Genomic DNA, 22,320 nt, shown 5'->3' on the forward strand with positions numbered 1-22,320 from the left:
ATTTACTTTAAATCTCAGAAACCCTCAGAATGTAGAAGAAGCGGATTAGTTACCCCGGGTGCAGGAAGCGCTCCGGCCCCCTCTGCTGGACCATCATGCCCTGGACGTGCCCTGCAGCTCTGGGGTGTCGGTACAAGGCCATGCGCATTTGCCCTGGGGGGTAGGGCAGCTGGGGCCGCTGCAGCGCCTCCATCAGGTGTGGGTGGGGCCTCTGGGCAGCGTAGCAGGGGTCCGGGTACGGCTGGCCAGGGTACGGCGTCCCACCACCCGCCGCCTGGGGCATCATGTGAGGCGGGGGGGCGCCGCCCTGCTGCATGCCGGGGTGCAGCGCTCGGGGGTCATACATGAACCCTGCCGGATGGGTGTGTCGCAGCGGGAGAGGCGGCGCTCCCCGGTGGCGGGCGGCGGCATTGTGGCTGTCCAGGTCCAGGATTTCCTTCGGGCTTTCCGGAGGCTCTGAGCTCTCGGCCGTCTGGTTGCTGATTGGACCGGTTGGCGCCTCGGCGCACCCCCCCTCCTCTGAGCCAGCGGGAGACAGCAAGGCGGCGCGGCTGGAGCTCGGCGGTGATGCAGCGCTGTCCTTGAAGTGACCGTTGGACCTGGCGGCGCCCACAGGGAGGTAGGCGCTGGGGGCGTCCGGCTGCTGCGGCCGGTAGGGGGGCTGGTACCCCTCCCTGCTGAGCGGCGGGCCGTAGTAGGCCGGCTGCTGGTACTGATGGGGAGGGAACATGTTCCTGAGCGGAGGGGGCGGCTGCTGGTAGGGGAAGGCGTTGCTGCCCCCCTGCTGGTAGGCAGGGTGGGGCGGGGCGTTTAAGGACTGGCTGGGAAACGGCGCCTTGTTGTAGTGTGCATGGAGGGCGCCGCCCAGGCCGTACTGGGAGGGGGGTGGTGCCGCGGGGCTGTAGCCACCTGGCCCCCTCTGGGCCGCGTTGCTGCCTGTGTTGTCCCCCATGGAGCCCCCCATGGGCGGGGTCTGGCTGCTGAACTGCTTGTACATGCCGGGCGGGGCGGACATCAGGGCCTCCGGGTCGGGCCTGCCGACGGCCTCACAGGGTCGCTGATTGCCCGGCTCCGCCGCGCTGGGCTGGGGGGGCAGCAGCGTGGAGGGGTGGCTGGGCGGCAGGGAGCTGAGCGTGACGCGCTGCGGGGACGGCGGGGGGGAGGCGGCGTGAGGCCGGGAGGAGCCCTCTGGTGGCCCGTCTGCCCCCTGCTGGCAAATCTGGGAACTGGGTGTCCGCTCCGACCCGGTGGGGCGGCCTGATGGACTCAGAGCGGCAGCCAGTTCCAGCCTCATGGCAGGAACGCTTCTTTGTGGCGTTGCTTCATTACGGATGTTTACGTCATTTTTGCTGTTGGACGTTGGACCTGATGGACAGAAAATAGACGAGTCAGCAGAACGTCGAGACAAACGCAGATCGACTTCAGGGCTGAAATTATTCCTCAAAGTCTCATTAATTATCCTGATACCAATACTGTCAGACTATTCAGCGCAGTGGTCTGGCCTGGAAGCTTCTGTTACAAGACAACGCTCTCACTTCGCTAACGGTGTTGATGAGTCTATGCTAAGCTAATGTTGTTTTAGCTACGTAGCATGGCGCTGACCTCAAACGACGTCACTGTTGCCTGGATGTTCGGACAAACAAGGAAAAAACTAAATGGTGACATCTGAAGCGCGTTTAACGTTGGAAGATGTAATAATGCAAAAACACATTTTTAAAGATGAATATACTTTCAATTAATATACATAATAAATAAACAAAACAAAAAGAACAAATAAAAAGAATTATAAAGTCTGTGTAAACAAAAGTATCCCTAAAAAAGGGCTAGTTGAGACCAAAACACCAGACTGACGACTTATTCAGTGTTTGGTAGAAAGAGAGAAAAGAGAAATCGGTAAATCATACAATTGGAAATTATTGAACGCAATTTAATTCAATCAAATAAGACCCCAATAAAATAGATTAAAGTTGGTGATTTTAAAGTGAATACATTAATCGTCAGAAGCTGTGAAAGAAAGCTGGTGAAAATAGGTAAATATTGATGACTATTGATTGAGCGACCTGCTGTTAGTGATAACTAAACAAAGCAGAGGAAGTTCATTCTTTCAGCGTTCAGACGGAAAACGTTCGATTTCATCAAACAGAAATGGAAGAATGAAAGGTCGTGTCTACCTCTGGGCTCCGTGTCCGCCTGGCCGTCCGTCCCTCTGTCTCCAGTCGGACCCAGCAGCTGAAGCTGTTTGGAGGGAATGCTGCCAAACCCTGATGGGGCCCCCGGCTGATGAAAGCCGCCAGCAGGGGGTCCAGAGGAGGCCGACAGCTGCTGCAGGGCCAGCATCTCTGGGCTCTCCAGCATGGAAGACGACTGAGTCCTGCTCGCCGGGTCTGACTGCAGCACCGGGGCCCGCGAGGCCGGTGGCCCCAGGGAGCCGGACATCTGATGCGGTGCGTTGGGGGGATGCTGCGGGTAACCGGCGGCCTCTGGCCACGGCTTGTGTCCCATCGGCGGAGGCATGCCGCCGTAGCTGAAGCTGCGCTGGTTGGCAGCGTTGGGGCCGTTCACGCCGGGCCAAATGCAGGAGGAGGAGCCCAGGCCGGGGGGCCTCAGGCCGGGGTAGGGGAGCTGAGCGGGTCCCTCGGGGCCGGGAAATCGGCTGCCCATGGGGTGCAAGGAGCGGCCTTCGGGGCGCTGGTGGGATGGGTACATGCTGGCTTCGGGGGGAGGGCCAGGCTGGAGGGCCGTGGGGCGCGGCCCCAGGGACGGACCGTGAGTCGGACCGATGTAGGGCCGCTGCTGTGTAGGGCCCCCATTAGGATTTGGCCCCATTGGATACCTGGGGCCCATGTGATGTCCATCAGCCAAATGAGTCTACATAACACAAAAACAGTACTGGGTTAACTGGGCTGACTGGTTTCCATGCACAGCAGGTTTACTGGCAGAGAAACATAGATTCCTTAAACATGGGGATCCAACATGTCATATTTTATACAGTTTTGTCTTTAAAGCTGCAGTAACTTTTATAAAAAATGTTTTTTTATGTTTGTTAAAGTCGTCATCAGACCGTTTGTTATGAAATATTTTGTGAAACAAATCCATCTCCTCCGCCTCCTCCCTGTTACTGCCGTCTGAAGAATTGCACCAAAAACAACCAATCAGAACCAGGAGGAGGGGCTTAGCGCTGTTAATCAACCTCATGTACTCGCATAGTGTGCTAATGGCAGAGAAACAGCTTACTGTTACAGGAAACGGTTTACTCGTTGACATCAGTGGCCATGCTAACTAACCTAGCATTCAAAACAGGATCTGCTGACAGGGAAATCTGTAGCATAGCTAGGCCTGTCACGATAGCAAATTTTGCTGAGCGATTAATTGTCTCAAAAAATTATTGCGATAAACGATAATATTGTCTGAAGACCTTTTTACACTGATTTAATGGAAATGACGTAATAATGCATGTGATTTCCTGCCAAAGATAGATACACTTTATTTTCAAAAGAACACTAAACACTGGAACTGATAAACAAAATAAACAAAACAACCAAAAACAAAATGGATTCTCAGTCTCCATTAACAAAAAATGTACTTGATAAAAACTAAACAACATAAAGCCAAAGTGGAAATAAATACTGCATTCAACCAAAAGAGTGCAGATTATGAAGTCTGTATATTATGTTGCCCTTCAGTAATAATTAGATTTAAATAGAGAAGATGGGCACATCGACTACATGATGCAATAGTTCACACTACAGGTTTTTTGCTCCTATTTTTCCCCTTACAACAATCTTAGAACGTAGGTCTTTCTAAGATTGTGTGGTGTGTTACGGTAGATCGTCGTTGCTGCTCCGATCTAAATCAGGGGTTTCCCCCTTTAACTACACCTGTTGAATGTGACAGGCAGCCAATCAGAAAGCGCGGATTCTCCTCCGCACTTTCTGAGGGGAAATTACGGAGGGGAATCCCAAACAGCTGATACGGCGCAACCCGAAGTCCAGCAGACATTGGAGATGATATGTGGAAACAACATTAATGTTTATTCAACATGCAAAGAATATAGAAATGACAAGAGGAGGAGTTGGAGCGAAATTGCTACCGCAGTTGATAAACCCGGTAACTTTTCAGCTGTTCTTCGTTAACGTGACGTAAATAGGTTCTAATGATTTTCATTCAGTCAGGACTTTACGCTGACACTAGCCACATGTATTGCAGGTAGATTGTAGTAAAGCATTGATTAATGCCTGGTTTTAAAATTAGTTCACTGGACTTGTAGCCATTGTTTTGTGCCCATTGTTGGACACCACAGGGCGGGAACGAATCCGATCGAACCGTTATACCTAGGATTTCTGTCGGCTAATGTGTGGTCTGTCAGGTTTTGAAAATGGGCCGACAATAGATCGTGTCGTGTGCGCTGGACTTTACACTAAGTAAAATGAGGAAGGGGGAGTCAGTGGAGAGCACCGGAGTTGAGCCTTTTTTCATTCGGTGTCATCAACAGAAAGAGAAAAAGGCCGGAAGAGATGATAATGCCGATAAGATAGTTTTAATTTATCGTACGATTAATCGATTTATCGTTTATCGTGACAGGCCTAAGCATAGCAGAGAGGAAGGCAGCGCCAGCTAAACCCCGCCTCCTTCCTCTGATTGGTTGATTCTGGTTATCACTGGGAGAAGGTAGAAGAGCTTGATTTTTTTCTTAGCGACAGTTTCATCAAATGTGTAATATATATATTTTTATAAAAGTTACATACTGCAGCTTTAAATACAGATTACCATGAATCCAACATGTAACAAATTGATAATGAGGTGTGATCAAACTGTTTTACTTTATTGATAATTCCATAGGAGCAAAAAAGGGGTGAAAACATGTTGAATTGAGGTGTTGTACCGAGTTACACCACAGGGTGGCGGTGCTTCCTGTGAGACGTTTGGTGCATCCAGGGCCGGATTTACAAGGATGTGGGTCCCTGGGCTGGAAACCGTTTTGGTGCTCTATCCACTAAAGAAAAATTAATTTGCTAATGTAAATTTCATTACATTACATTCATAGGTGAAGTCATACATAACTGATAACTGATGATACCAACTGATGATGGTAAATTCAATCATCCTTTCACCACTAAAAAAATGCTGTAACTCCATAATTTTAAAATACTTCAGTAATGTTTATTTTCATAAAAATCTAAATATTCTTACAACTCACCTGATGCGACTCTTCTATAAAGCACGATGTCTCCAAAACATGCATTTGTCAATAAAATAAAACCTGCGGGGCCCTGGGCTACTGTCATTTGCCCTGATAATTTCTTATTCTCTTTCCTAATTATTGGACAACTGCACATACATTTATTGATTTTATTTGTTTATTTTATTTATTTTAAAAAAATAGTAGTCAAAGCAGTTTAGCTATGAAACCATCTTTATCTTTATACTATCTTTAATGCTTACAATAAAACAATGAAAAAGAAAAGAAAAAGAAAAATACTTTTCAACACGTGTAAATGAGCTGATGGTACAGATGGCGTATTGGCAGGGAGCAAGAATTAGAGTCTCCGTCTCACTTTTATTTAACTTTAGGATGGAAAAGTCTATATTTATGATTCCCATAAAGTTTTTTTATCATATAATATTTTTTATTGCATCAACCACTCTTATATGGAGTATGTTTTAAGAGTGTCATAACTGTTCTACTTTACCAGCATTTTGGTGTTAGCATGCTAGCTGGCCCGCTAGCTTAATGGCTAACTGCTAAACAGTTAGTGGTGATTGTACGGGTCGGTATCTGCCACATTTATACTGCATTAATGATGTTTCTCAGTCAGAAAGTTACACTTTCAGTGAGCAAAAGTCTTTAAGTTAAAGGTTCTGCATTTTAAGTAGTCGTGAAAACAAATTTTCCCAGAAGCCCCAGAAGTTATTGCGATAAACAATAATATTGTTTTGAAATGATTTTCAAGTAATATAATGGCAATAATGCAAGATCAATAAACTTTAAATTCTAATAAACATTTTACACTGCAACTGGAAGACATTTTAAATATCCAAAATAAATAAACAAAACAGAAAGACAACAGAAACAAATAAAAAGAATTATGGGTCTCTCTAAACAAAACTTCCAATCAAAACAGGTTTAGTTGAAACCAAAGAACCAGACTGAAGACTTTTATCATCCACTTTTTGGTAGAAAGAGAGAAAAGAGGAAAATCACTAGATCATACAAAGGGAAATTATTCAGTTTGTTTTAATTTATCATGCAATTAACGTATCTACTGTTTATTGCAGCAGCTTAAATTTTAAGCAAAATAAAACAGTTTGTTTTAGGGCGTCACTTTTGTATTCAAGCTGACGTTTGAAATTAAAAAATTGAACTAAAGCTGTGTTATTTGTATTGTGCACAGTAATAAAACATGTTTTATGCATATCCAGCTCTCTGTCAGTTTGGGGATCCCAGGCTGAAAAAAGTCAAAGACCTCTGGACTCAAAGTTTAAGTGTAGTCTTTATTATTTTGTACCTGCATATTAAAACTGTGAGGGTAGCGGCTGAAGTTGGGGTCTCCAGGCCTCGGGATGTGGACCGGGTAGCTGAAGCGAGGATCCATGGCCATCCTTTGAGCGAACATCTGCGGACCGGGAGGACCAGCTGGAGGACGGAGCTGACAATAAGACATGGAGACATTAGTTTTGTTTAGTTTCAGGCTCAGGTGCAGATTCGGGCAGGTGGGGACGGGTCCAGGATGTTCTGTGATCACCTGCTGTCGTGGATGGAACATGTGCTGCTGGTTTGGAGGCAGGCCATGAGCCGATCCATGAGCCGGGCCTTGAGCCGGGCCGCTGGCCCAGTGGGGTGGGAGCTGCAGTAGGGGCATCCGGCTGTCCTCTGCCTCTGCAGGAGCGCTGCCTTTTCCCTGCGGAGTCCTCTTACGCTGGACCTGCTCCGTCGCCCTGATCAAGCTCTCCGGTCCTAAATGTTTACTGGTCCGGTTTCGCTTCTTGTCCTTCCGCTCTCGGTCCTCCCGGCTGACGTGGAACTCCTCGTCTGTGTCGCCATCCTCCGACGGGAAGTGTTTCAGCAGCGCCCGGTTAAAGCAGCGCTCCAGAGATTCGGCCATGACGGTGTATTCTGCAAACAGAAACCAGCCGTCGTAAAGAACACCGGACCTTCTGAACCGCTGAACCTTCTGGGAGGCGTCACGTCTCCTTTCATAAAAATATTCCAGAATAATTTCTAATATCTAGCAGCAATCAATTATTGAAATAAACAACTGGACTCAAAAAAAGGAAGTTTGCTGAAAGAACAGCAAACTTGCAGTAAATAAGCCAGCAATTAAACCAAAATTGCACAAAAAATCTAAACATTTTTGCATTTAAGATAAAAAACAAAAACATTTTTTGTCTGTAAATCTACCTATCTATCTTCTCAGTAGTTCATCAGAACCACCCAGAACTCCACTAGAGGAGTACTGGGTGGTTCTGGTGAACCACTCGGTTTTCCATTGGTTCATGTGTGGATCATGGTTCTGCTGAGGTTCTCTGGAGAACCAGAACCTTGGATATGGATCTGTAACTCTCTCCAGACTGATAGATGTTTTCTTTAGAGCAGGACATGATGTGTTGCTGTTTGAGCTCTTCAGTCCTACTTCATGCTGTCAGCCGGGTTCTGGTAGTGATCTCTGGCTGTCATCAGGTAAAATGTAACCATAAGCCTCTTGTTGATGAATTACTCTTCGATACGGGCTTGGATGTCTAAACTCATCATGTTTTTCCTCAGGTTCTCTTTGTCAGATATTTGAATGAGTAAAACAGGGGTGAATACTTTTATACCTTCGTCATCACAGAGCGTATCGTCACTGACCAGCCGGTCTGCTGCAGTCAGCTTCTATTTGTCCCAGCGACCAGGTCAGAGGGCGTGGGTTGGCCCCACTGGCCCCCCCTGCCTCAGGCCCTGCAGCATCTCTCCTCCCCCGCCGCCCCAGCTGGATGGACGGCTCCAGACAGAGCGCTTAGGGCCTGGAATGTTCCTGTGGCTCTGCAGAGCCCGGGTCCCCTTCAGCACAACTCAATCACTCCCCATTAATCACTGTCAAGGCTGCCCTCCAACACGGACCCCTCCAACACAGACCCCCTCCAACACAGACCCCCTCCAACACAGACCCCCTCCAACACGGACCCCTCCAACACAGACCCCCTCCAGCACGGACCCCCTCCAACACAGACCCCCTCCAACACGGACCCCTCCAACACGGACCCCTCCAGCACGGACCCCCTCCAGCACGGACCCCCTCCAGCACGGACCCCTCCAACACAGACCCCTCCAACACGGACCCCTCCAGCACGGACCCCTCCAGCACGGACCCCTCATCACCCCCCGGTCCTCCAACACTTCCCCCATTTCTACAGCAGCTGCAACAGTTCTCCCCTGAGAAACACATCGACACGTCCTTCTCGCTACAAACATGAAACAAAACTGATTCTGGGGCCGGGATTAACTTACTAATGCGTTAATTTTGATTAATTAATTACAAAGATTAATTAAAATGTTAATGCAACTAATCACCCCTTTTTATTTTTAACATATAAAAGGAACCTTCGCATTGCATGTTTCTGGTACGCCCATAAATCTGACGCACCCATGACAAAGCTGCTTTTCTTTTCATACAGCAGTCCCTCATAGCAACAATGCATGTGGCGACAGTGGAGAGGACAAACTCCCCTTTAACAGAAAGAAACCTCCAGCAGAACCAGAACCAGAACCAGAAACAGGCTCAGCACCAGCGGCCATCTGCCACGACCAACTGAAGGTTTAAAAGAAGTCATTTTCTCTCTACCATCACGTTGCCGTAGTTACACCTAAATCTGCTTCTGATTGGTTGATCAGTCTCTCACGTTGACTCCTGACCAAGAAGCTTTAGCTACTGAGAACAGGTTTGTCTAGATCCTGGGCCAGACCGAGTCAGAACCAGGACCAACTGCCATCTGATTTTTAAAGGGGTAGTATCGAGTCTTTTCCAGACACATCGTGGAATTTTAAAGCACAATCAAGTAACTATGTTAGCTTCAGTTATTATAAAAATGCTATATGTCAAACATGATGTAAAAGAAATTTGATTTGGTAATTTAACACCTTCAAATTGAGACTTTATCTCTTTAAAACTCTTGCTCTTTCTGAAACTCTGCCTCCAGGAAGTCATCTCAGCATGGCTCCAATGTTAACCCCTTAATGTTTTAACCAGCATTGGTCAGAGAAGTAGCTCCTACAATGGCTCAGCTAATTAGTTCTCAGCTAATTACTGCTAGCTAGTCTGAAGGAGCTGAGTGGGGGAGGAGCTGCGTCTTGAAGGCAGAGTTAGGTCCAACCAGGCCATGGAGACTGAAGGATTTAAAGAATCAAGGCAACACTCCAGGTTTGTTTATGATGAGATAATAACATTATAAGATAATGTTTAGCTCAGAAAAGTTGATTTTACATAAGAATGCGTCTTTCATGAAGTTCTGTAGGGCTCCATTTTTGTCTCTGAATTATGTTTAAACTACAGTCAGTATGATAACGCAGTTAATTGCACTTTATTATTATTTTTTTACATACAAAAAGTCCCAAGCCAGAAGCTTTGCATTGTGTTTCTGGTAAGCCTGTATATCTGACGAAACAGCAACATCGCCAGCATAATTACACAAATCAACTTGATTAATAATTGTAATGGAGTCCCACCACTAATAACTAATAACATGCATGTTTGTGAGGCTGATGGCTTACCGCTGTCTTCTCCATTGTATTCCACACAGTTTTCAAACATGAGCTTCACGTCTGCAATAAACTCCTCCTTGGCGACGTATTCCCCGTCACCTAGCTTCTTTTCAATGGTGGAGAGGTCCATGGGAGTCTGGCAGGATGAAAGGTCAAAGTATTCAACAAGCCTATAAAAACATCATTAAAGATAAATAATTAACATTATATAAATGAATTTACCTGGATAATGTCGTGGTAATTTGGGGCGTAGGAGTCGTCAACAGGCTCTAAGAAAGGCCAGGCATCTTTGTGAGCTTTCAGGGCCTCCAGCACTGAACACAAGTGGGATCGGGTAAACTCTTCGGCGCTGATGGGCAGCAGATGAGCTGCATTGTCATTTTATCAACGTACCTTTGTAAAGAGCGGTGCAGTCATCGTCAATGTCGTAGCTGTAGAGGCGAAGATTGGACATGAGAAACACTGAGTCAGATACATGAGCACAGCGCCTTGTTAAACAACGCAGAGAAGTGGAAGGAAAATGGAAAAAACTCAAACATTTTGGCAAATAACAATCTGAAAAGTGCGGCAGAATTCAGCCTCTGTGTGAATATGTTACAGAATCACATTTAGCAGCGAGACGTTAACTTTTTAACCAGTTTTCTAGAAAAAGTTAGACCAGTTTTCTTTCAGTTTTGCTTCAAGCTGAGTCAGACTGGGAACACCAGCTCAGAGAACCATCAGTTTCCAGTTTGAGTTGGACTTTGACTAGGCCGTTCTAACACATGAAAATGCTTTGATCTGAACTATCTCTGCCTCAATCTAAGGTCTTAATTTTTCTGAGTTATCCCTGTAGTTATGCTGCAAACTGACCACCATGACTCGCGCTCTTCTCCTACTGCTCTCCAACCTGCATTATTTGATATAATTTCCACTGGTAACTTTATATTTTCTCAGTTTTACGATTCATGGAGGTTGACATAATGCTGCCATCAACTAAACGACTCCATCTGCTGCTGTTAACTTTTTACTTTCAAGTTCTCCTGATTGAGTAATTCAGAAAAAAATTTAATTTTGAAAACCCTTCATTTTTCTTCCACTATCCCATAATACTTCATTTTGTGATATATATATATATATTTTTATTAGTCAAAATCTTGATTAAACACATTGAATTTTGCAGCGGCAACTTGAGGAAGAGTTCGATTTGTGTTCTCACAATTCTTTGCTCTTCCGTGTCCGCCTGACGGGGGAAGACGGCTCCAGGTTCAGGAGTTCGGGTGGAAGATCTTTTCCCTGGGAGAGCAGCCAGGCCTTCTCCTCACGCATCTTCCGCCTCTTCGCTCGCTCTGAGGGAAACCAACAAACACACAGTTGAATCCGCTGACCACTTTAAAAACCCACCGCACAGCAGCTTCAGGAAAACGCAGATTCCCCAGGCTTTGAAGTTCAAGTTTAAACCGTTTTTGAGGCCGATAAAAACCAGACCTCAGTTGCCAGAGAGGAGCATCAGCGCCTCCGCTTCAGCTTCCAACATGAAAGGCCGAGCGGCCCGCCAGACCCCCTGCTGGGTGGATTAAACATGTCTGACGGAAAATATCTACAGTCCACAGATCCTGCTGCTCTACGGCAAGCCGTTTCAACATAAAATCAGATTCACTTACATTCTACATTTCTGAAATGTGATCAAGACTAGACACATTAGTTAATTAAGATATATCTAATCACGATCAGATTAGTAGACTAGTCATAATTCTAATTAAAAATATGTTAAATGTATTTTTAAATTAGAATGGTGCACATTAAATTTTGGATATTTTGAAAGTAAATAATGACTCAGTAAAGCTAGCTTAGCGATATCTAGAACTGTAATTTTGACTAGTAATGATTCTTTTTAAGGTATCGCCAAATAAATTAGAGATATCTGGAACTTTGATGGCTTTACGATATATGGCAGGCCGTTTTAACATAAAATCATTCCAGATATCTAAACATGAGTTTTGATCAGAGACTATATTGTGACTAAGTGGAATGATAATTCAAGATATCTGCATTTACATGTTGACTAGTAAGACGAAGAATTCAAGGCATCTTAAATCACATTTTTAGGCTTAGGCCACCAAAAATAAAATTTTCAGATATCTGAATTAAGAAATTGGTCACTGAGCTGTCCAAACAGTCACCTGCAGTATTTTGGGTTTCCTGCACTAGAAAAGAACAAAAAGAAAACAACAATAAATCACGCAAACTGAAATTATTGAGCTTGTTTTAATTAATGGGACTAACTGATTTATTGCTTATTGTGACAGGCCTAGTTGTATCTATTTGAAACTCAACCTTAGATATCTGCATTGTAGTTACAGATGGTCAGAAAAAATCAATCTTATGCTAAAACTGCCTGCCGTAGATGCTCATCCATAGAAACATCCAAGAAGTTCCTCTGCTGGAGAACAATCAGCAGTTCGTTAAGCCCTGATAGGAGACATCAGAGGCAGGAGGGATCCTCTGATTAAAGGCTTTTCCATCCTGTTCGTAAATCATAAAGCTTCTAGAGTCACTTCGCCTCTCAGGGAGCAAACCACAGCAAAGGAGATGTGAAAGAGTCTGTCACTACAGGACCACACCTGCTGCTGGCAGGTTGCTGATGAGATGATAAAACAGTATCAACGTTCAACAATTACCACCAAACCCTGTTTATCTCAGATACTGTAGAGTCCAGCTGTGAAAAACATCTGGAGCAGAGAGCAGCTCCGCCCGCCCAGCCTCACCTTCCACAGCTTTCATCTTCTCCAGCTTCTCCCTCTGCTGCTCCTCCTGCAGGAGGCGCTCCTCTTCCCGGCGCTGCTCAGCCAGCAGAACCTGCCGGTCCAGTTCTTCGTCTTTCCGCCTCTCCTCCTCTGATCTGGCCTTCAGATTGTCCTGCAGGCATAAACAGGAGAGTCTTACTCTGCGGCGTCAGGAAAACACGCCATGCTCCATGTGTGCATGTCGCACCTCTTTCTCAGGTTTAATGTGGTTTTCAGAGAACCACTGCGAGGTCCGGACTGGCGCCGGGTCCAGTAACTTCTGCTTCTGCTCTCGCTCCTGAAGAAAAGAAAAGCACAAATTTAGTTCTGTTTCTAAAACTTAGACAGGGAAGATTCATTTTGCTCTGACTTTAACTGAACAGTATCACAACTCCTTCTCCTGTTTGCTGATTGGCCAGGATGAAATTAAACCTGGAGAAATCGATCTCAATAGGAGAAATGACAGACAGTGCACTGAAGGGAGATGAGAATCAAGTGGATTTGTGTAGGAAGACGCCAGAAAGGCCAGCATCAAGTGAAACTAAAGTTAAAGTTGCCGGGGTTTTCCTGTGAAAGGGGAGTTTTTCCTGCCCACTATCACCTGCGCTTGCTCAGTTTGTCAACTGAACCCAAGGGTGGATGTGTATGTATGTGTGTGTGTGTGTGTGCAACACACGCGCGTATGTGTGTACTTGTTTTGCCAACTAACCAATGTGGAATGAAATAATTATTAATCAATTAATTAACTGGAGTACAGACTAAAAACAAGTCAGAGCAGTAACTAAGTCAAAACTGTACAAATATAAATGTTTCTGTTCCACCCAGAATGCCTTAAGTGGAAGTTTTAGCTTCACTTGGTTCAAATTCTGTAAAGATCTCATATTAGGCACATTCTGCGTTCTAATTATGAATTGAAAACATAATCCCCAGATCAGTCCCACACTGTACCGAGTTGAGCAAAAAGGGTCGAGCTTTTCACCTGTTGATGTTAGAAGAATTGTTTTAGCTGCAGCTGACCAAGCGTACACCAATGGATTGATATTTTAGCATTTTAAGCAATAAAATGTTTGTTTTCTTATATAGAAAAAAAGCAACTTAAATATTTGTTTATTTCCATTTTTGATGTATTTCTAATATACAGAAAGACTTAAATTGATTAATAAAAAATCAGGAAGATCAGGCTTAGACTGTACAAATTAATGGAAGTCAATGCAGCTCCACACAAGTATAGTGAGACAGGTGTGTGGGTTTGTGTGCGGGTGTGTGTGTGTGTGTGCATTCATAGCTGGAAAGTAAAGAGAAGAAGAAAGAGGTGTGAGGGAAAGAAGGAGGAGATAAATGACAACGATGGAAAGAAGAAGAAAGGAAAAGGAAAGCCGTGTTCCCCATGTGCAGAGCAGCAGCCTCTTTAATTCTGACTCATTTCAGTCAGAAACACTGATGAATCCCCAGGATCGTCAGCTCCACCCAGACCAGTTAAACGGCTGCTGACATGTGGAGGGAGAGGCTTCAGCAACCTTAAAGGGCCAGTAACATGTGTATTACAGGTACGTAGTACCATTTCACAGCACAATCAAGTAACAATAATGCTTTCAGATGTTGTAAAAATGCTGTATATATTAAATTTGACTTCCTGATTTAACACCTGATATTGGGCCTCTGTCTCTTTAAAAACTCCAGCTCTTTCTGGCTCCTCTATTAACCGTTTAACAACGTTTATACCAGCGTTGCTCTGATCAGCAGCTCCTATAAAAGGCTCAGCAGTTCTAGGTGTTTGCTAATTGCTGCTGGCTAGTCTGAAGGAGCTGAGTCTGGGAGGCGGGGCTAGGTCCACCCAGGCATTTTCCAGAGCTGAATGGTTGCCATACAGATTAAAGGATTTCTCAAACATAAAAGAATCAAAGCAACAGTCCAGGTTTGGTTTTGATGCCGTAAAGCTCAAAAAAGCAGATTTTACATAATACTGCTCCATTAAAGTTTCAGTTACGTATGTGCTACTCTAATTTAGAGATCGACACTGAAAAACTACAAATGCAGAAATGCATTTTTTCTGAAGTGACTTCAAACCAATTTGAGTTTGAAAGAGATGGACATTTGAACAGATCTGTTTCTTGTTGACTTGGGGTAAATTGTTCAGATAAGGTTCTGCAGAGATTTTCCTCAGTTATCAGCCTCTGAAGCTAAATAACAACCAGATGAGTTTCTGTCAGAGGAATCTGCAGTAAGGGAACCATGAGTGGTGCCGACGTGTTTCCAGCTCTGACCTTGTGCTCGATCATGCTGCTGATCTCAGGCAGGAAGTTCTGGCTGATGACGCGGTAAAGATGGCGGTCCTGTGGGGACGTTCTGTCCTTGATGCTCTCCGCCAGGCTGATCCACTGCTCCTCTGTGTCACACACCAGAGACCAGGCGCCTCGCTGACGGCCTGCCAGAGGCACAGCGGGGGTTTGATTCAAAGGCAGACATGATGATGGCAAATGGACAGGTGACCTGATCTCACCTGCGCTTGGAGGAAAGTCATCCAGCCCGTTGTCTGACTTCACATCTGCCCCCTCACTTTCATCTTCACTGAGCAAAACAAATGGAAGGAGATAAATAAACCAATAATCTCCTGGAACAGGGATCTACAACACACCTGGATCAAAAGGCTGAGTCAGCAAATGCTGCCAAGGCCTGGTGATTACAGCTGCATGACAGTATTTGTTTTCTTCCAGTGCTAACTAGAAACAACCAATCGGAGCCAGAAGGTGGGTCTTAGCGCTGTCCATCATGTCCATGCGGCCGCTGCTAACCTCCCCCATCCCGGTCCTGTCCTTGCTCTCTGCAGCACTACAGCTTGTCCCCGCCAATAGAGGCTGTTATAAATGCTAAATCTAGCTAGCATAGATACCAATGACAGTGCATAAAGTTTTCCTGTAACGGTGATTTGTTTCTCTGTCATTAATACATTTAGCAATGTGTTCATGATGTTGATTGACAGAACTAAGACACGCCTCCTGGCTCTGGTTGGTCGTTTTGTTTTTGGTGCATTTCTTTAGATGGCAATAGTAGCTCAGGAAGAAGGTGAAGGAGATCAATCATTTCACATATTATCATTCTCAAACTGTCATGACATGGAGACAGGTTTAGGAAATATGTTAAAAACAACATATTTTTCATAAAAACTACAGATTGCAGCTTTAACCATTCATCTAATTTGTTTTCAGGTAATTTTTATGATTATGTCTAAACCTTGCAAGAAAATCATTAAAAAAATATGAAAGTTCAACCATGTAGAATGTTTTTAGGACAACTTCAGAGATGAAAATATGTTTTCACAGTTTTTTGTTTCGTTTTATAAATATAACAGACCAGCCACTGAGTGTAGAATCTACTGTTCATGGATTTATTGTTCAGTAGGTCCACATTTCTGGATTAAACCCCTTTGTTGCTCTGATGTAATGTTGAAATTTGATGAAACTGAATTCTGGGTCTGCGATGGACTGGCGACCTGTCCAGGTGTACCAGGCCTCTCGCCCGAAACATTGGCTGGAGATAAGCACCAGCACCCCTCCGGACCCCGCTAGGGACAAGGTGTAAATGGATGGATGGATGCTGGGTTCCCATTCCCTGTAATCCAGTTAGTCTGTGTGGAATGAAGCTACATGATTTTGATCTGAATTACTGGAATAAATGTTGATGATAGGATTGATTTCTGGCAAGTAATTTGAATTATTTTCAGACACAGTGAAGGTTTTCCTTCAGGGAAAAACACAAGAGAGTGTAAGAATGATTAAAAACACGACCAACAGCATTTAGAGCTGCTGCGACAGTTTTAAAACACGATACTGTTCATATTTACCTTAGATTATTGTCTTCTAGCTTTCGTTTCTTTGGTGGTCTTCCCCTCCTCTTCCTCTCTGGTAATGTTGGATCAAATTCACTGGAAGAAGGAGGAGTTTAATTAGCTCCTGAAAGCTTAACGAGCCTGTAAACACGTGTTAACGCCCTTTTCCAATTACACGCTTCAACATCTACCATTAAACCAATGGAAACCTGACTGCTAACGTCTAATCTCACCTGAGACTCTCAGCTTTCCTGTCCAGTGGCTCCTCTTTGTACATACGAGTGCCATAGAAGTACCAGTAGAGGGCGCCATCTCCATCTTGCCCCAGGGGTTCTACCCTCAGGCTGTCTGCATCCAGCCCCTGCAGGAGGAGGCGAAATTCAAATCATATGTTTTGAGCAGTTAGTGATTAATGCCATGCAGTCCTTTGAACAAACCCATTTATTAATCCCGCAGAGACAGGATGGAGTTTTATGGAGAGCAAAGAGTGCCAAATTACAAAAAATAAATAACTTCTGAAATAATTACTTAAATGTGTGATTAATTTTTTAAAACTGAAAATGAAGAAATTATTTATTAAATCATGAAATAATTACATCTGGGTTTTCAAAAAGGAAATCTATACATTTAATTAAGACATGTAATTAATGCAATATTAAATAAACAATTTCTGTATTTATTTCAAGTTTCAAAAAATTTATGGCATTAAATAATTATTTCATGAGTTATTGGTTGTATTTTGCACTCTTCACTCTACATATTGTCTGTCTGAGAAAAATAATCATAATAAGCCTTTTGATATTCTTATCTTTTATTTATTTTATCTTTTTTGTTAATTTATTATTTTCAATAAAAAAATAACATTTCTTAAATTACATTTTCTTATTTCTGAATACTTTTAGTATTATCTTAGATATATTTCATCACCATAGGCTCCTGAGTCTCTGAATAGGGTAGGGAAGTACAAGTCTTGGCTCCAGCCTGTTAATAACCAAATTATTGGTTTGTTTTGTTTTCTACTTTGTAATGTTGTTAATTTACCAAAACAAAGTGAGTCAGAAATCTGAATATCAATACCGAGTTCAAACATAAAGAGAGATCCATTGGAATTTGAATGATTTCAAACTGACCAACTGCAAACATGTGTAGATTTAAAAAAAACTAAATAAATTTAAGTTAATGAGGAAAGTCGTTTTTTTTAAACCACAACATGACTGAAAGTTTAACGGACCTTCAGCAGGTCGAAGACGTCTGCAGCATCCAGGCGGTAGTCGCAGAGCCTGTGCAGCAGCTCCACCTGAGTGCGAGGGTGGAGGCTGTCGAACGGCCCGTCCCGCAGCGGGTTGGGCTTCCCCTCCTCCAGCTCCCACCTGTAGCTGATGATGTCATCCAGGTAGCTGCTGAACGTCTGGGGGCTGAACACAACGGAGGCTACGTTACAGTCTGCCCAACAACTCTACAGAAATATCTAAGCTAGATAATATTCTTCAAATTTATGATGATTTATATGTGATGCATGTTTGAGTTCCTTGTCTTTATTAATATTTAGATTTAAAATAGAAAAAACTGAAAACAAGGAAGGCACAAAACTACTGGTGGACTTGATTAAAAATTTTAACTGAGTTACTTGCAGGATATGTAATTAATTAATCACATTCTGGCTGAAAACTACATAATTACAAATTAAGCAATACTTTCAATTACTGCTAATTAATTGAATAAACAGACATATGATCTCAACATCAAATATATTTATATCTTTTAATCTGTTTTTCAACCATCAGGTTGGAACAAAGTGTTTTTCTATCCATTCATCTTCCCCCAGTTTCTCTGATCATTAATTGAGCTTCTTTAGAAATCTGGACTGTGGACGCTGATATTAGTGTTAGCTGCTACATGTTTAGCATGCTATTTTAGCCTAGCATAGTTTGCTGATAGGCTAACTCCTTTTAGCACAACAGTCTTTTCCAGCGTCCCATCAGATCGTTTAGAGGCAGAAATTAAACCGCAGTGGGTTGAGAAAAGCAGCTTCATTGCTGCTGTTAGCGGATGTAGCTGGTGTCAGATTTACAGGCAAAATAGCAAATGACTGGAAGGAAGCCAAAAAATATTCAAGCTAAGCACTTTTGCATCAGTAGAAACTTTTATGGGTATTTTTAAAAAGATGCCGTTTGAAAGCTGCACATGCTTCAGCTAAAAATGTAATGTCAGTTTTGTCCTATGCTGTATTGTTTTTACTGTTTTATGATTTCAACTGTGTATGTTTATTGTTATGTATGCTGCTTGGTCTTTCTATGTGATCTTCCCTCCCTGCCAGGTTGTTATTGTTAATAAGTATTTGTTTAACCAGGTGAGTTTAGTAACTCACCTGGTTAAATAAAGGTTAAATAAATACATTCAAGACCAGTTATTAACATATTTAAGACCAACTTGCGGTTTTTTCTAATGAATTTAAAATATTTTAAGGCGTTGATTTCAGGTACATGAATGTAAGAGTTTTTGAGGATGCGCAGACACCCTGTTAAACTTTTCATGAGAGCTGGGTTTCTGCTGCTGGGTCAGGTATGAGAGATAAACCGGACTTCTCCTCTGCTGTCCTTGGGCTGGGTTTTATCTGAGCATCTGTGAAACTGCAAACAGAAAAAAGTGGCTTATCTTGACAGAACAGCGTGCGTTTTTCACACCGCTGCAGGCTTCCCCGGTCCCTCCTTTCTGCCCCGGCGCCTCCCGCCCCGTGCCCCTCCAGCTGCAGCTGAGCGTTTAGCGCATGCAGATGAAAAGGGCAGCTCTGTGAAAGGCCGGCCCCAGGATGCCAGCGCCTGTCTGCTCCAATAAAGCCACCTATCTTCCTGTAACCGGCTGCCTGGGTGGAAAAACTGGATCTTGCCTCGGCGCTTGTCGCGGCTCCGCAGCGTTACGCTACTTTCTAACGATGGAGAGGAGTAGGAGGATAACAGATGGGGAATCCCCCATGAGCAGCTAAAAATATCTGGATTTGAATACCAGTCTCTGCTTATAGTCACTTTCTCCCATCATGAGAACACAGGAGAGAGAATGGTTTCAGCGGTTTTGCTGCATTCATGTAGAAATCATCCTAACACCTCACTGTTGTTGCTCTGGTGACTCAGACTTCCTGTGGAGCTTCCTGAGACCTCTGACTAATATAACGTGACATTTACATATGATGACTCAAATTTATCTAAATGTTTATATGTTGTTTTCTGCGAGCCGGATTGCTTACACACAAACACCATGAAAAGGTTAAGACCTCTGACAGATTTCTTCTGTTCTTACGTTTAATATCAGCCAAAAATAGCACCAGGAAATACAAGAACTAGTTTTTAAATCATGATTTCATCTATAAAGAAAGAAAAAAATATCCAAATGTGAAAAATTAAACCTAATAATGAGAATTTACTATCAGCGTGGAGCAATTCTGGCCGACTCTTCTTTGCAGAATTGTTTTACTCGGAGCATTTTCCAACACAGGCGGCATGTTTAAGGTCATGCCACAACATCTTAAAATATGTTTACATCGAGACTTTGACTAGGCCACTCCAGAACTTTAAGGCCCCATTAACACAGAGCTGGTTTTCAGTGAAACTGTGACATTTTTGTTGCAATCCAGCCACTTGATTACACATCTCCAGCTATCAGAGTTTCTGATACAACCAACTAATAAAACATTACATTGAATAATTTAAAATTTTATGATTTAGTAGAGCCCAGAATGGCATTGACGACATTCTAAGACTATAAAAAACTTCTTTCAAAACTTTATTCAGAAGCAATTCAAATAAAAAAAAACTATGAATTAAAAGAGAAGGGTTTGTTTAGGAAACTAAAAGTCAGAACAAATATTAAAAACAACTGTACTTAGAGGGATTCATGTGTGGAATAATTGCATTAATGAGTTAAAAATGAGTGTTTTTTACTCTCTATATTAAATCAGGTGATGAAGATGCGCGGAATGCAGCTGTTACCCAATTCTGCTAATTTTTTCTGACAAAAACAACCAGCATGGCCCCATGTCAGCGTGTTTTTCAAAAAGCATAACGTAACAGCTGATCCTTAACTTCTCCACTCACGTTATATCAGTGCGCTGGTAGCATCCTTGCAACAAGCAGGCAACGAGGTCACCGAGGAAGTCCAGGTCCTGCTCTGACAGAGCCTTCTCCAGCTCCTGGAAAGAAAAAATGGGCACGTTTAATTATAGGTGAAGTACTGTAAATGCAGCAGGGTTCAGCTGCAGCAATAACACTCCCAGTCAGAGAGTGGCGCTAAACTCAACAGCAGCTAAACAACGGCCAGATCAGAAGCAGAAGAAGAAAAACAACAAAGCTCATTTTAAAGAAGTCTGGATTGTTTTATCCCTCAGGAAAACCAAAGAGTCAAACAACGCATCCGGCTTGCTAGCGCCCCCTATGAGGCTGCAGGGAAGCCTCTACATCTCTGAGGTGAATGTTTCCTGCTGATCTAAACATCATGGGAGCAGAGGCAAGGCCGTCATGTAGACCGGAGCGGTCACAGCAGTGTGTGATTTTATTCTGTCCTGTCGGTAGTTTGACCCGATTAGGGTCACCTGGTGTCCGGATGATCAGATCAATGACGAAGGCAGGATTTAGGTCCAGTTGCTCAGGTGTGATTTAAACACTTCTTCACCCTCCATCTCGTTTTTTATCAGGTTTCTATATCAGAGGAACCAATAATGAACATAGTTTTAATGTTTTTAGAACTTTATAGAGTCAAAGCAATCAGTACTTCCTCATGTAAACACAGAATAAACATCCATGAATCTTGTGTTTAGGGCGGCAGCTAACAAGTATTTTAGTAATTGATTATTCTATTGATTATTCTGATGGTGAATTGCTTAATCAGACAAAAAAAAACACACTGTTGCTTTTTCATTTAACATCTTAAGATTATTTTAATCAACATACATAAATAAATTCAAACAAATAATTAAATATTTTTTTAAATAAGGAAACTAAGATATTATTGCCTAAAATGCAATAACAGCATTCCTTTTGTGAATATTTGATCATCTGTAGCAAATGATGGATCTGCAGATGAAAATCCTTCAAAATCAACATGTGAAACATTCAGGCCTTTTTCTGCTGGACTGAATATCAATACAGGCCAGTGTCAACATTATATATATATATATATATATATATATATATATATTGTCACTTTGACCGGCGGAGGCTCTGCGTTTAATGAAGGAAGTGAGGCAACAAATGTCTTTGAGGTGGATTTATTTGGGAGCTCCAAATCTTCATTACACCAGCACCCTTCCCTCCTTAGTGAAACAAAGAAGCTGACATTTATACCTGAGGCAAGTTCCAACACTTACACCAGGTAAAGGGGTGATCCAAAAAGAAAAGACAAACAAACACTACTTACACAAACCTAACAATAAATGATCCAACAAATATTTACATGCATGCAAATTATTAAAATTAAACTAATCTAAAGTCAATCAAAAGTAAATATAACTAAATATAAATCCTCAGAGTATTCCCCCTCTTAATGGAAGTTGGTATGCTCCAGGAGCATTCGTCTCCCTCTCTGATCCACCTTGCTGAGACACACCCAGAAAGGCAAATACTCAATTAACTCAAATTGAACTAATCTAAATCAAAACGAACTGACATTTCCCCCTCTCTCCCACATTCTCCGAACAGGAAAGATGGCCAGTCTTCCCCCCACAAAGAATGTTCACCAAATGTCACAATATAACTAAACAAAAACTAATACAAACACATTTGAACTGAAAACAACATAATATCAATAATCAACATGGGATGGAACCCATGGTCTCCATCACATTTCCTCCCCCGTCACCCAGGACAACAGTACTCAGTCCTCGAACATCCGGGACAGAGAGTCAGCCACAAGGTTAGACTTCCCTGACCGGTACAGCACTGTAAAATCAAAAGGTTGTAGTGACAGGTACCATCTTGCAATGCGCATATTAGAGTCTTTCATTT

At 43.2% G+C, this 22,320-nt stretch overlaps 1 protein-coding gene across 2 annotated transcripts in view; it reads right to left on the bottom strand.

Moving 5' to 3' along the window:
* The window catches only part of LOC102223871 (cat eye syndrome critical region protein 2), a 52,899-nt gene that overhangs the window by 2,621 nt on the left and 27,958 nt on the right, over nucleotides 1–22,320 (bottom strand). The window contains exons 2-18 of one of the 2 annotated variants that reach the window (XM_023348776.1): nucleotides 20,416–20,510; nucleotides 17,559–17,742; nucleotides 16,561–16,688; nucleotides 16,343–16,423; nucleotides 15,002–15,069; nucleotides 14,766–14,926; nucleotides 12,710–12,799; nucleotides 12,484–12,634; nucleotides 10,935–11,064; nucleotides 10,130–10,167; nucleotides 9,959–10,050; nucleotides 9,746–9,872; nucleotides 6,744–7,114; nucleotides 6,507–6,647; nucleotides 4,883–4,993; nucleotides 2,172–2,868; nucleotides 54–1,365 (exon numbers count right to left, since the gene is read on the bottom strand). In XM_023348776.1, coding sequence (XP_023204544.1) covers nucleotides 54–1,365; nucleotides 2,172–2,868; nucleotides 4,883–4,993; nucleotides 6,507–6,647; nucleotides 6,744–7,114; nucleotides 9,746–9,872; nucleotides 9,959–10,050; nucleotides 10,130–10,167; nucleotides 10,935–11,064; nucleotides 12,484–12,634; nucleotides 12,710–12,799; nucleotides 14,766–14,926; nucleotides 15,002–15,069; nucleotides 16,343–16,423; nucleotides 16,561–16,688; nucleotides 17,559–17,742; nucleotides 20,416–20,510 — 3,977 coding nt within the window. The remainder of the gene's footprint in view (nucleotides 1–53; nucleotides 1,366–2,171; nucleotides 2,869–4,882; nucleotides 4,994–6,506; nucleotides 6,648–6,743; nucleotides 7,115–9,745; nucleotides 9,873–9,958; nucleotides 10,051–10,129; nucleotides 10,168–10,934; nucleotides 11,065–12,483; nucleotides 12,635–12,709; nucleotides 12,800–14,765; nucleotides 14,927–15,001; nucleotides 15,070–16,342; nucleotides 16,424–16,560; nucleotides 16,689–17,558; nucleotides 17,743–20,415; nucleotides 20,511–22,320) is intronic. The other variant, XM_023348783.1, reaches the window with a different exon arrangement.

Source organism: Xiphophorus maculatus, chromosome 2 (assembly GCF_002775205.1).
Source record: "Xiphophorus maculatus strain JP 163 A chromosome 2, X_maculatus-5.0-male, whole genome shotgun sequence".
Taxonomy (NCBI): domain Eukaryota; kingdom Metazoa; phylum Chordata; class Actinopteri; order Cyprinodontiformes; family Poeciliidae; genus Xiphophorus; species Xiphophorus maculatus.